The 15,310-nt window shown below is 43.5% G+C and overlaps 1 protein-coding gene across 2 annotated transcripts in view; it reads left to right on the forward strand.

Moving 5' to 3' along the window:
- LGALS3 (galectin 3) overlaps window positions 1-12,836 on the forward strand; it is a 31,290-nt gene extending 18,454 nt beyond the window's left edge. Inside the window, exons 2-7 of one of the 2 annotated variants that reach the window (XM_073610097.1) lie at window positions 3,995-4,015; window positions 5,199-5,451; window positions 5,500-5,681; window positions 5,794-5,882; window positions 9,622-9,787; window positions 12,547-12,836. In XM_073610097.1, the coding sequence (XP_073466198.1) occupies window positions 3,998-4,015; window positions 5,199-5,451; window positions 5,500-5,681; window positions 5,794-5,882; window positions 9,622-9,787; window positions 12,547-12,702 (864 nt within the window). In that variant the 5' untranslated portion in view covers window positions 3,995-3,997 and the 3' untranslated portion in view covers window positions 12,703-12,836. Of the gene's footprint in view, window positions 1-3,994; window positions 4,016-5,198; window positions 5,682-5,793; window positions 5,883-9,621; window positions 9,788-12,546 lie in introns of both variants that reach the window. The other variant, XM_073610096.1, reaches the window with a different exon arrangement.
- The last annotated feature ends 2,474 nt before the right edge of the window (window positions 12,837-15,310 follow it).

Genomic DNA, 15,310 nt, shown 5'->3' on the forward strand with positions numbered 1-15,310 from the left:
GATACAACCAGAAGGTAACATTGAACCCAAGCAAAGTACACTGGAAAGAACGCTACATTCAATACAAACCCCATAAATGTTAATTGTGGCTTTTGGTGGTCTGTATTGCATTAAAATTATGGTGGTGATAAACTGAACATAGATCATCTTGAATATATCTGAGAAGGAATATTTACAATTACTGGTTAAGGCACAGTCTTCTGACTGGAGCTCAAGCATGGATTTTTAATAAGAGATAGTTTTCATTAAAAAAAAAAATATATATATTTTCAAAGTATTTTGTGCACTGCCAGGCATGCATTTATACAGTACATATTTGCTAAGTATTTGATAGGTCTGCTTTTAATTCTCAAAACATAATTGCACGGAAGAACAACCAGTTGTGCAGATGACTAATGTTGACACAATATACTATGTGAGTGCCTGTAGAACAATGAACAAAAGGGATTTTCCGTAGCGTGGTTTAGAAACACCCAGAGAGCTTTCTGAATGGTTATAACCTAATTGATCCTATTGCTGCATGAAGAACTACTTTTTCTTTGCAAAACCAGATGGTAAACTGAGGCATACTGGAACATGATGCCTTTGTAAAACACCTCGATCCCTGATTGGGGGTACATGAGTTTTGGTATTGGGTCCATCACCTGGTACTTCAGGTATTGCTTGACCTGGCAGCAATGGATCTTGAAGGACACTGATAATATAAGTGAAGGAGGAGGATCCCTAAAATGATCCCCCAACCCCCTTCCCCCCCCCCCACCCCCATTAAATGTTGCATTTCCTCAATTTTGTTTTAGCTCTACCAAATGCTGTATTTTATCATGTCCTATAACATCACTGGTACCAGTTTTCCTTATATTACGCTAATAAGCCTTTCAGTTCTCTGATGTAATTTTGGTTTCACTCTAATCGATCCCTGTAGATTAACAGTGAAGTGGAACACTTACACTGGGTTCAATGTAGGACATATCATCTGATGAGGTTTTTTTACTACTTTGGATCCCTATGCAGTGTGTCTACTCCTGATGTTTAGTACCACAAGAGATCTGTCATATAAGCACTAGGTACATACCCAGTTCTTTCATCTTTATTTGACCACTATTTTAGTCATATGCACAAGAAGGACAATAATAATGAAGGTTTATGTAAAAGACCTACTAATCATATTCACAAATATGTATATAGAGCAGCTACAGCTAAACATTTTTTATCAGTTTTGGATATATTTGGGGAGATTGACAAGTGTTGGCACCTCTTTTCATTTTTATTCAGTATCCTCACTTGCACACTTCCTATTCTGGGGACATAACAGAAAATAAAAGGAAGATGTCCATTTATGAAGGAGAAACCACACCTTTGATAGTTTGCTTCAGAAGAAGTGTCCCAATTGCCCTCAACTCCCAATCCAATGAAAACTGTAAAACTTTAGATTTTACCCTCACCCTGACCTGGAGACAACTGTCACCATACTGGAAGTAAGGAGGGAACCTCTCAACAGTACAACCCAAACAAAAATGATAATTTTCCCCACTCTAACTAGAATTAAAATATGACTTGGTGACATATTAACGTGTTAACAAATCCCCCCCACTTGGCTATTGTATTCTGATAGCTGCTAGCTCTGGCTGTCAGAATACCTGAACAGTGGCTGCAGGTGCTGTTTGTCCAACAATTTTCAGTCTGGCTCCTTTGAATTTGTCGAGCTGGCGGGGCCACCAATTGTTATTTCATCTGGTTTCCCTGAATTGGCTGAAATTGTACTAGCATATGGCCAACACAACACAAACTCTGAATACAGACAAGTCTATAGAGAAGAGTATTGAAATAGTTTAGGGATTTCTCTCAGCAATGAGTATGGACTCAAACAAGTTTTCTGTCGATGTTGTGAGGGTGCAGCATTCCTTTTGAATTCCCACTCACTATGGTTTGGCAATAGTATCCAAGGGAGCAGTCAGGGCCTCGCCTTCCCCTCAGGCTCAGCAGCCATCCTATGATGACTCATTAGTGTTTATCAATGCAAAACATCTGCGGCCTGCTTCCACTGCTCTGATTGTCATATTCAAATCTTCTCTGTAGCCATGTGCCGTTGATTCTGCGCGTTCTGCATTCTGTTTATATTCCATCCTGTCAGATTTTCCAGTGAATTGTAGCTGACATTCAGTAGGATGACACATTAATTCCTAAACCAGTGCTTCTCAACTTTTTTTTAAGACCAGGGCACAGTAAATTCTTCCAAAACGTTATTTTGCCTCAACAGTAACAAATACTTTTGTTGTGTATGCATAAACTATGGGAATGCAAAATGTATTGAAATGCTGGAAGGGGCTGGGTGTCACTGTGGGGAGATGTGGGGACTCTGCAGCTGACTTGGTCACCCTGTAGGAAATTTAGTTTCTGTAGGGGTCTGGGGAGCACTGTGGGAGGTTGGGGGGCACTGTGGGGCAATTCTGGAGGTTGGGGGCACTATATAGAGCTTGAGGCTCTTCAGCAGGATGGGGCAACTATGGTAGGTTTGGGGGACACTATGGGAACTTTGAGGCACAGTGAGAGTTTAAGTTCTCTGTAGTTGGGGGGGGGGGGGGGGGACGCATCCCGACCATGGGAGTTCTCGATATGTTCTAATCAGCGGCAGGCCCATCCATTATGGGCGCACGGGCGATGCCCCACCTATCCATGCGTCCGGCCCCCTGAGCTACATGCAGGTCGCCGGATCATGGATTCCAATGGGGTGGGGGGGTGTGCTTCAAAAAAGGGTTGGGGGCGCAGATCACTGCGTTCCAAGCCCACCCAGTTGTGTGACAATGGCGAATGAACATTCGCTATCGTCACACTGATCCTCCGTCACACTGATCCTCCTCCTGGCCAATCAGGATCCGATTGGCTGAAAGGACAGACTATTCTATTGAACACCTAGGAGGAGGGAGGAGACGCACGGCGGAAGCTGCTGTGATGCAGAGGACCCAAGAGCCGAAGCCCGCCGCCTGTAGGCGGCGAGGTGGGGGTTTGTGTGACCGACCTACCTACCTAGAGCTGCCACTGGTTGTAATCTCTACGCTGCACCTTCTAATCCACCCACAGGACTAACTCATTGCTAAAGCCAATGATAATGGTAGCTTAGTTCTAAGCCTACCACTGTTGAGGGATGGTGGATTATGGCAGGGGATCTGAGCAACTGAGCTCAACTCTGAATCACAAAGAGCATTTCTGTGGGTAGAGTTGCCCTTTAACCCATAATTATCATTATCCCAGTCATTATGAGAGAGAATCGCCCGTTAACTTATAAAAAAAAAATGATCGTTATGCCCATCACTATAAAAGAGAGCGTTAGGCCAAGTTTACACTTGTAGCCGACCTTGCTGCCCCTCTGAAATGCAAAATGTGGTGAATCACTTTTCAGAGGCATTTGACTGTTTTAACTCTTTAAAGCCTGCACCACCATGCCAGCTGTTGTAGGGTGGTTGCGTTGCGGCCCCATTCACTTAAATGGGTCTCATTCATGTAGGTACTGCTGGCTGCATCGAACAGAAGTTACAATTTTGCCATGGCCGCTAAGCAAAGCATTGCAGCCATGGCATGTGTACCACCCCATCAGGCTTCCTTTCCAGTTTAAGGGGGGACAGTCAGACAGTAAAAAAAATCAACCACCTGTTTTTACGGCCCCTGACCCCCAACTGTAAGTCAGTTGAGATATACTGTAATACTGAGAGAGCAAAAAAGAAAAAAATAATTTAAATGGATCTTGGAAGTGATTTGATCTTGCTTGCCTTAGAGAAATAAGCCTAATTCTTAGCTCTGTAGGGTTGACTATCGGAGTTGTGCAGTGTTGTCACATCATGCTGAAATTCCAGGTATCAGACAAAGGTCGTGTATTATATGGGCCTTGCTGGTCCTAACCTCCATAAAAAAGGAATTAATTGCTATCACTTTTATTTATTTATTTATTTTTAATTTTATTATGTATTTATGCAGAATATTTCTTTTTTTTTTTCCACAGAAAATGGCAGACGAATTTAACGTAAGTCCTATTTCTTTACTTTTTAAATTTTCTGCTTCTAGCCAATCAAATTCTGGTTTAATGCTGAGATTCTGGTTTTGTGGTATCCTTGCAAAAATAGAATAGTTTCCATAGAGAATCCATTTATTTTACGGTCAAACTTTTGCACCTGAGATAAATGGGGGTGGGTGGGAGATCAATGTATTGGGATCTGCTTCAACTCTGTAAGTAAGACAGCTTAAAATGATTGTAAAGTCTCTCCATTCGCTTCTGTTAAGCATGTGTGTTTTTTTTTTTTTTTTCTGCTGTGTACTTCAATCCATAGCGCAGAATGCCAGGTGTTAACAGGTGTTCTGTCGGATAATGCCTCCTTTATGTCCCTACAGAGGCACGTAAACTGACCACGGTGTCGGAGATCAGCAGCCATGATGAACTGTGGTCAGTTTACAGAGGGGAGAGCAGGATCAGCCAGGTATTTTAGGTGATTACAGGGGGCCAAATTAAACAGCACAAGCACTGTGCTGTATAGCATTTAATGAGAAGTGTCCCTTGTGCTGGTGGTGGCTGCTTTGAAATCTTCTGTCCACTGAACTCCCTCATTCTCTTCCATACACCCCCCCCCCCCCCCCCCCAGCCATAATAATCTTCCGGTGCTGTGGGCATTAATACAGACCTGTCATAAGCACTCACCAAAAGTGCTGGCAATGCCTCTGCTTTTGCCCCCCTCCCCCCCCCCCCCACGTGCATAGAATCTGTACTGTAACTTCTATCAAAGAAAAGCGCTTTATGAATGGAGGAGGCTGAGGAGGGGGTGGAAAGGGCGAACAAAGTTGGCACTATTAAAGAGTGCTTATCATAGACCCAGCAGCTATATTACCCCTGTGTGGGGGTGTGGGGTGGGGATGGATAGGGTGGACAGAGAGCAAAATATTTCAACTAATACGGCAACCACCAGTACAAGGTAATGGGTGAATGCATGCAAGTACCATCCCTTGTGCTGATTCAAAAAAAAAAAATTAAACCCAAAAATCTGCTTGACTGATGCAGTGTTGGGCAGAGTGGCCTGTGCCACGGTCTCGCAAAGTAGAATGCATGTTATATTTCAGAAAAACCTGCTCTGTTGTTTTGATAGGTAGTTCAGTATGATCAATGCTTTGCCTTCAATTTTTTTTCCCTTCTATTTTTTGTATTTTTTTTGCAACAGCTGACTGATGCCATATCAGGACAAACCAATGCTGGCGGGCAGCAAAACCAATCACAAGGTCAGAATTGGAATAATCCATGGGGAGGTCCTGGACAGCCATACCCAGGAGGATACCCAGCACCAGGGCCAGGTCAGCAGTTTCCTCAAGGCGGACAGCAGTTCCCTCAAGGCGGACAGCAGTACCCAGGATTTCCTCAAGGTGGACAGCAGTATCCAGGGGGATTTCCACCTGCAGGCGCAGGGGGATTTCCCCCTGCAGGCGCAGGGGGATTTCCCCCTGCAGGCGCAGGGGGATTTCCACCTGCAGGCTCAGGGGGATTTCCACCTGCAGGCGCAGGGGGATTTCCTGGATTTCCAGGCTTCCCAGCACCAGGACAGCAATACCCAGGTGCTCCTGTGCCTGGGCAGCCTGACCCAAAATCAGCAGGTCAGACAGGTCCCACTCCATCAGCTCCTTTTCCATCAGCTCCTGCAGGCCCACTGGTGAGTGCGTAATAAATTTAAACGATTGAAAAAAAAGCTCTGAATAACTGTTGCTTTTTTTATAACATGTATGATATAACAGCATGTCTTAACCAATTATATTGTGTTTCAGAATTTACCGTATACACTACCCATGCCATCTGGAATTATGCCTGGCCTGGTGCTGAGTATTCAAGGTGTGGTGAGCAATAATTGCAAAAGGTAATAGTCGTTGGAGATGACCTCATCTGTCATCTTGGTAGAACCTACAGGTCCGATTTTTATAATGGATGTATCTCTGAAAAAAATACTGCATGCTACGTGTTTATATATATATATATATATATATATATATATATATATATATATATATATATATATATATATATATATATATATATATATATATATATATATATTGTGTGTGTGTGTGTGTATATATATATATATATATATATATATATATATATACAGAACACAGTGAAGAGCCTCTGATATCCTGAATGATGTTGTAGAGAACACTCCTGGATAGGAAAAGGATGATCTCAGATCATGTGATAGGTTTCCTACTCCTCCTGACACTTTTTCCAGATTCATTAGGATGAATAAGGCTTGGCTTACTTTAGCTTTCCAAAACAAGACAAGCACAAAGCACGTAGCAGTGCCTTATAAATGTACTACGCACATTGTGGCCCACATTTAATGGTCCATTCATAAAATGTAGGCTTGAGTACTAAATGCAGCAGAGAGCTCCCCGATTGGAGAAGAGAATTTTTTTTATGTTGCTACATAGTACTGTATTGAGCTCCACCAACTTCAGCCAGTGGACTGCAGAGCACATCTGTAAAGCCTACCGCTCTGCTTTATAAATGAGTAGTAAAAGTACCCAACAAAATAATTCAGGGAGCAAAAAAGCTAACAAAACATATCGACCAATCGGAAAGAATCTTGTACTGATTTGATTGCAGTAGTGTCAGTTCTGATTGGCTGGTGTTGGTTGCTGTCCCCCTTAGTTCCTAACATAGCCTATTGAATAAAGCCATTTTCAGGCATCATGGTATCATTAAGCTGCAAGCAGTTTGGATACACTCACATTTCAACACGTTTGTTCCAGGTTTCCCTGACTGAATTGCATGTACATGCTTGAAGATTCTCCCTCCCTGCATTAGCATATTTTTCTCTGCTAAGACAAAATGAAAATGAGGTGTGGTTACTGATAGAATTGCAGTAAGGAGGGGTATCATTCAAGAACAATCACTGCAAAGCAATATTAAACCGCTCACCTGCCATGTGAAATGGATGAATATATGTATGAAATTATGTACAAACTATACTCCAGAATCGAACATTTTAGAAAACATTAACCCACTTGATATGATTATTTACATCAAAGCACAAATCCAACCAAAATAACAGGATAAAATGAGTAGCCCATTCTCAGGGCTTCCTGAACAGAGAGCTGGTGACTATCAGTCACCGCTGTCTGCTGTGCCCCCCCCCCCCCCCCCCCCCCCACACACACACACACACACACTCACTGCAGCGTTTGGCCGGGTGCTGGTCCAGGCATGTTGGCGGATCCCGTCGCAATCTCACGGCTTTGTGTTGTTGGCAGACGGCGGGCTTCAGCCTGCTGTCTGCTGAAAATGGGACACAGGAGTGCAGAACGAACTGCACACCTGTGATCCAAACAAGCTTTGGCTGTACCTCTCCTTTAATGATTACAGAGCTCTAATAATTTGTGTCTTTTATATCTGTAAAGCGGTGGCGGCTGGTACTCAATAATTTGAGGGGGGGGGGGGGGCAGCAAACCAACGCCAATGCCACCCCCCCAGGGGAGACAAGGCCGTTAACCCCCCCGGATGCTAACGTGAATGCAGGGAACACCAGCAACACCCCCCCGCGGAAGATGGCCTCCTTACCTTAGGACGCAAATATCCTGCCCAGGAGGACTCCGATCTCCCCTCCTTCTCCCACCCCTTTTCGAGTCGGGGAGTGCTGGATGACTGAGTTGCTGCGGGTGAGCCATCCCTGGAGTCAGTGGCAGCTGGTGGGTGGGTCGGTCAGGCTTCCCCTGCGTCTCCTCCCTGCCGTATGCCTTCCCCTCCTAGGCCAATTGGAATGCTTTTCCTTTCGTCCAATTGCGAAACGTGGCTCACAAACCAATTCCTGATTGGCTGGGAGGAGAATCGGTGTGACAATAGCAAATATTCATTCGCTATTGTCACACAACTGGGTGGGCGCACCCTTTTTTTGAAGCCTATTGGAGCCTCTGGCTCTAATCGCGTGCTTCAAAAAAATAAAAAATCCCCCATTGGAATCCATGCATCCAGTGCCTCGCATGTAGATTAAGGGGCCGGACGCATGGGGGGCGGCGGCGCCCATGCACCCGCTAATGGACAGGCCGCCACTGCTGTAAAGGGTTGTTAATTTTCTGTGTTTTTGTCAGTGTCCCCTGAGGAAATTTCTATTAAAGTGATTGTAAAAGGTGTGTGTTTTTATTTTTTAAAAAGACTAAACCATGTCATACTTACCTGCTCTGTGCAATGGTTTTGCACAGAGCAGCCCCAATCCTTCTCTTCTCAGGTCCCCCGCCGGTGCTCCTGGCTCCCCTCCATAAAATGCTGTAATGTAAAAAAAAAATCTTCTGCATTTACAACCACTTTAATTTCCTCTTCCAGAGACATAGCAGAAAGTGAGGAAATCCCAACACTGGAACAAGTCAAGTCACTAGTGTCCCCACCTAATATTACTCTTCCTTTCCTGTTTTAGTGACAACTATAATCTTTTAGATTTTCCATCACATTCTTTTCCAATTCTAATGATTACCAGACATCAATAAAAACCTCGGAGTTCTAACCTCTTCACCACTTTATCCAAAAATGAGAAGTTTTTGGCGTTCGATATGTTTTGTGATGTAGGTGTAGCTTGCTGCTTAACCATAATCTGGACTGGTCATACCAATTACCCTCAGGATCCCCCCAGTTTTATCAGTCCTGTACACACTTTATTGAACAGTACTAAGGGAGACCCTTTAAATCTCCAACGCATTGGCTTTTTATCATACATCCTGGGACAGATCAGAATGGTTGATGCCATCACAGAACATCACTCTGATCCAATCTGGAAGCACTGCACAGGGAAGAGGGAGAAGAATCCTCGGCGCCCACATAACCGGTCAAGTGGTCTAACGGCTCCGCATTCAGGAGAGTTAGACCCCTTTCACACTGGAGGCGTTATTCAGGCGCTACGGTGCTAAAAATAGCACCTGAAAAAAGCCTCAGCTGCAAACCCAGTGTGAAAGCCCGAGTGGCAGGGCGTCACAAAAACTTCTTTGCAGCGGTGAATACACTGTTCCTGCTCATTTAAAACAATGGGGCAGCGCTGATGGCAAAGCGCCACTGCGGCGGCATTTTGCGAGCGGATTTAACCCCTTTTTCGGCCGCTAGCATGGGTTAAAACCGCCCCTCTAGCACCGAATAGAGCCGCTTTACTGCTGACGCCTGGGGCAGCTCAGTGTGAAAGGGGTCTAAGTAAAACTCAGGGTGGGGTGTGTGTGTGTGGTGTTCACTTTTTTGGAAAAGGTGAACTAACACTCATAACACTTAAAGGAATGTGAAGTATTTTTCCATTTAGCATGTTTCATCCCTGCAGGTATTTCTGCTGCTCTAATGTAAATTAAGCTTTGTTGCCAGCAAGATATTGCAGTGAATAACCGCCTTGTACCAGCTACCATGTACAGTATACTGCTATTGGGTGGAGGGGGCGTTTTTCTCAAGGAGAAATAAATGATTCAGCAAAGAAATATTTGGGAAAAGTATATGGATTTTTTTTTTTTTTTTCTTTTCACAGTATAAAACATTTTTTTCTACAAAAAATAAATAAATAAATTCACACTATTGATCAAAAACAGACTGCAATTTGTGTATTGAAAAAAAAGTTAATGATCTATATCTTTTAGGTGGACTGTTGATTTTAAAAACGGCGATAATATAGTTTTCCATTTCAATCCACGTTTCGATGAGCACCCAAAGGTACTGGTGCGCAATTCAATGCTCCAAGGCCGGTGGGGAGCTGAAGAGCGGGCAGCGCCCAAGTTCCCATTTCAGAAAGGACATCCATTTATGGTAAAAAAAATAAGCTTTAAAATTAAATTTCTACATTGCATGGAATATAACGTTTCAGCTGAAGATTTCTGAAATAGACCTTGCTTGATCCAGACATTTTCAGCTGAAGAATGTTTTCTCCTTACACTCCTCTGCACAGTTCTGCAACTGACCACAATTGTCTTTAAAGTAGTACTAAAGTCTGAAGTAGTTTTTGTTTTTGCCTGAAAGTGATTGTAAAGGAAAAAAATTTATATAATAATAATAATTTATATAAGACTTTTCTGTCTTTTTTTGCACAGAGCAGCCATGATCATCCTCTGCTGGCGCTCTGGACCCCTCCCCCGCCATGCCAAGTCCCCCCATAGCAAGCTGCTTGCTGTGGGGGCACTTGTGCGTGCTTGTTCCCTAGCTGGCTCTCTGCATCCACAAGACACAGAGCATGGCTCAGCCCCACCCCTGCCTCACTGGCGGGGGGGTTAAGGGGGGAGCTGCACAGGTTTTTTTACCTTCAAGCATAGAATGCAGGAGGTAAAAAAAAAAAAAAAAAAAAAAATCCCTTCAGCCTTTACAACCACTTTAAGTAGAACTACTACTATAACCACTGTCCTTTCTTCTTTTTTTTTTTTTTTTTCCTTGCCATATGTGTCTCATTGGAGAGGTTTACCTTCACTTCCTGTCCCACAGCCAAAACAGGAAGTCAGAAGAAATCCCTGAAAATTAAGAGGATCCCTTGGGGACCCCCAGGTCACCAGAAGTAGTGTCCTCATTGGAACATTTCCCCTGTATTACTTTTCTGGGAACAACCCAAAATTTGGGATTGTCTTTTACTTTTGATGACCACAGTAGACAGGACAAATAGAGAGGGTGGATCTCCTTAATGGGGGCATAGACAGCAATAAAAACTGATAGGTGTTCTAATCCCTCTGCTTTCTATCCAAAACTAAAAAAAAGTCTTGCCTTTAGTTATACTTAAAGCGGAGTTCCACACAAAAATGGAACTTCCGCTTTTCGGAACCCTCCCCCCCTCCGGTGTCACATTTGGCACCTTTCAGGGGGAGGGGGGTGCAGATACCTGTCTAAGACAGGTATTTGCACCCACTTCCGGCATAGACTCCCATGGGAGTCTATGCCTCTTCCTGTCCCTCCGCGCTGTCTCCTGGGAAACACACAGCACCCAGGAGAGAGCGGGGACCACTTAGGACGCGCAGCGCGACTCGCGCATGCGCAGTAGGGAACCGGGAAGTGAAGCCGCAACGCTTCACTTCCTGATTCCCTCACCTAGGATGGCGGCGGCAGCTGCCGAGAACCGAGTGGGTTCTCGGCGTTGCCTGCCGACATCGCTGGACCCTGGGACAGGTAAGTGGCCATGTATTAAAAGTCAGCAGCTGCAGTATTTGTAGCTGCTGGCTTTTAATATTATTATTTTTTTTTTTTTTTTAGCTGATGTAGGTGAACCCCCGCTTTAAAAGCATTAGGGTAAAAAATGCCGGTTACCTGTCCTGGTACATGTGTTGTGATGTGCTGCAGTGCATGTGCAAAAGAGGAGCGTTGCCTTGCGCTGGGGTGTCATAGCGGGCGGTGGTGTGGAAATGGGCCCCTACAGTCAGGCCTGGGACAAGGGATGGGCAGCTGCCCTGGGCACAGACCAGCAAGGAGGCAAATAATAGATGCAGAGTGGTTTATCTATTCTATGGCATGTATTAACAGTGAGGGAGGGGGAGAAATTCCGGATCCTTGCCCTGCGTGCTGGACGACCCTGTCCCAGTACTGCTTATAGTGACTCTGTCATGAGAAGTATGGGGCTGCCATTTACGGGCCTTTTGATACTTGGCTGAGTCTTAATTTTGTATGTTTTGGTCACAGACCCAAAACAAGCATACTGTAAATGAGTGTCAGAGAAGCATCAGAATAGCAGCCTGAGAACGTCAGCAATGGCAGCCTCCATTAATGACAGTGTCATTTTAAGGCAGGTTCCCAGTCTTGTGCTGCAGTAATAAGCGAGTCATGCACTTTGGTGTGTTCATTGTAAACACACCTTACCAATGAACCTGCGCTGCAGCACACCACAACTACTATTAACACACTACCATGCATTGTGGTGCGCTGCATTACAACAAAGTGTATTACCTGTTTTTGGTGCATGGTTCTAAGGGCTTCTACCTATATGCATTCAATGTGCTGCTCCCTCCCACAATACTCACTTGAGCCCCCTCTCAATCCAGCGATGTGCACGGGAGCCTTGGTCTCACTCTCATAATTGGCTGAAACACAGCAACGGGAGCCATTGGCTCCTACTGCTGGCAAAAACTGCCAATGAGGAGAGCGCAAAGGGGGGTACTGGTCAAGGGGGAGGAGTCAGGATTGGCAGTGGGGGACCCGAGAAGAAGAGAATCGGGGTTTGCTCTGTGCAAATCCATTGCACAGAGCAGGTAAGTATAACAGGTTTGTTAAAAAAAAAACAAAAAAAAAAAAACTATGCCTTTTCAATATCACTTTAAGCAGCCCGCTTGTAGGCATGTGAAGCACAATCGCAACAGTGGGCCCTTTTCATCAAACGCACACAGTTTTTTTAGTTTTGTTTTTTTTTTTAAGCTCAGAAACTGCAGTGATGTAGTGATATAGCTGTTACACTTTCCAGCGGTAAATGTTGTTCCTGACTGGTTGGAGTTATAAGAGACTGAATCTTGTTAAATGAAAGTGAGCGAAGGATTTTTTTTTTTTTTTGTGGTACCTTTGTCCATTTTGGATTTTGACTTGTAATTCCTTTTATTTTCCAGGTGAAAATTATTGTTGAACCAGAACAGTATCTCGTAGCTGTCAACAATGAAAACCTCTTCCAGTATAAGCACCGAAACCGAGATTTCCAACTGACTAAAGCCGTGGTCATTGGTGGTGACATCACCTTGAATGCAGCTACTGTAGGCATGATGTAATCTCTTCGCAAACCGCAGTCACTGAATCGTGTGAAAAATGTTGCTTTGCTTCACCGAGTTTCTTTTTTATATGAAGTTTATTTGTGTATATTGGAAAAATACATTAGTAGAAACCAATAAAAATGTAACCTATAGATGTGTTAAACTTTATTTTCTATTTTTATTGGATAAACTGTCAAAGGGGAATAATTGGTCTGCAACCTGAATGAAAGCTTGGAGTCTAATGATATCACATTCAAGATGGTGTGCCTAGTAGCAGTCTCGGAGCTTTTGGAGAGCTGCAAAAGCAGGCATAAATAATACCTAACTATAAAAGGCGCCAACCCTAAATAAAAATGTGACAGCTGCCCCTTTTAAGTGTGAACCACACAAATGAATCAAACCAAAAAATATAAAGTAGGCACTATTGGCTACGTGCTAATTGATATGAATCTTACACACTACTACTCAATACAGTGCAAAATAAATACACACAATTTGCTATGAAATGTAGACCAAATCGTAATTCTAAAATATGCTATGCATGATGAATGTGTGCATAAATGCTCAAATCAACACGTGCTAAACAAAAAAATCTATATTCATCCGTATCTTCCGTTTCCTCTCCAACTCGCAGATGCTCCTTCCCCCTCCAAAGGGATATGCACCAATCGCCCAGAAAGAAGATAACACGGGAATTGTGCAACACAATTTTATTTAAAATTAAAACCGTTTCCCAACTGTATGCGCTTACATGTCAGCTTGACCAGCATAAACGTTAATCTCAACATGTGCTATCCAACACACTGCCTATATAACCCCTCCCACTACTGGGAGTACCTCAGTTTTGTAGCAAAGCAATACACGTGTATACCAAGAAGGGAGGGACCTCTGTGTCCCGAGATGTACTTCAAAGAAAAGGATTTTACATGTAAGCTGTTAAGAAAATAGGATTTTTATATCTACATCATGGGACACAGAGCCATAGTAGTTACTATGTGGGAGGTCCCATAGCAATGCCAACTGAAGGGAGGGAGACACAACAAAAGTAGGGCACCAAGAGACTTTATACTGCCACCTGCAGTACACTACGCCCAAAGGCGATATCCTCATGACCTTTTACATCTACTTGATAGAATCTGGTAAATGTATGGACTGAAGACCAAGTTGCGGCCTTGCAGATCTGAGCCATGGAGGCTTGGTGATGCACTGCCCAAGAAGCACTAACAGCCCTGGTGGAGTGCACTTTAATATGAAAAGGAGGAATTTTTCCTTTTTAAACCATAAGCTTGAACAATCACTTGACAAATCCATTTAGGAATAGTACATTTCAATGCTGCCTGTCCTCTTTTAGGAAAGTCTGGCAATACAAACAAAACATCTGTTTTACGAATCTGAGCCGTCATTTTCAAATAGACCTTGACCGCTCTCTCACCACAAGAGAATGTAGTGACTTTCCTTCCATAGAACAAGGTTCTGGAAAAAATGGAGGCAGAACAATATCTTGGTTTAAATGAAAACTTGACACTACCTTCGGTAGGAAATTAGGATGAGGCCGCAATGCAACCTTATCCTTATGAATAATCAAATATGGCTCTTTACAAGAAAGAGCAGCCAACTCTGATACTCTTCTTGCAGAAGATATGGCAACCAAGAAAAGTATTTTCCTTGTCAAGAGGACCAAGGGAATATCTCGAATTGGCTCAAAATGCTGTTTTTGTAAAGCCGACAGGACTAAATTTAAGTCCCAAGGGTTCAGGGGTGATTTAACTGGGGGATTAATCTGTTACCCCCTGAATAAAGTTACGAACCAGAGAGTGTGAAGCAAGTGGTCGTTGAAACAATACCGATAAGGCTGACACCTGGCCCTTGATAGTACTCAAGGCCAGCTTCATTTCTAATCCCATCTGTAGGAATTACTTTTTTGGGGTGTCAACCCCTGGATTCACACCAGGAGACATATGTCTTCCAGACTCTATAGTATATGACTCTGGAGGCCGGCTTTCTAGCATTAACCAAAGTAGAAACTACTGAAGCTGGCAGCCCATGGTCTTTTAGAATGTGGGTCTCAATCGCCAAACTGTTAAATTTAGCGTTTGTAAGGTACTATGGAATACCGGACCTTGCGAGAGAAGGTCTGGCCACAGTGTTAGGGTCCAAGGGTCCCCTACCGCCATCATTTTTTTTTTTTTTTTTTTTTTTTTTTTTTTTTATAACTGACAATTTTTTATTAATTTTTCAAGAGAAAAGGTATAAGCAACAAAGGTTACAGGAGAATACAGTTTGTAGCAGAATAGGCACTTCTGATAGGTAAACAACAGACAGGTGGCCAATGACATAGTTCAGTGAAAACATGTATAACTTACAGCCATTGAATGCAAACAAAATCATCATGTTTCTCAGATAGTACATCAGTTTCTATCCCGTATAAAGGCACAAAAACAGAAAAGAAAGATAAGCGATATAATGAAAAGATTAAGAGAAGTAGGAATATAGTGTGGGAGAGAGAAGAAGAAAGGACAACCGCCCGTCCCCGGAGCCCAGCGTCACCCGGGGAAAGTAAATCTGAGGTAATCGGGGATTAAAAAACATTAGGATGTAGGATTCTCCAGCATGACCCAGGTCTCCC

This window comes from Aquarana catesbeiana, linkage group LG13, assembly GCF_042186555.1.
Source record: "Aquarana catesbeiana isolate 2022-GZ linkage group LG13, ASM4218655v1, whole genome shotgun sequence".
Taxonomy (NCBI): domain Eukaryota; kingdom Metazoa; phylum Chordata; class Amphibia; order Anura; family Ranidae; genus Aquarana; species Aquarana catesbeiana.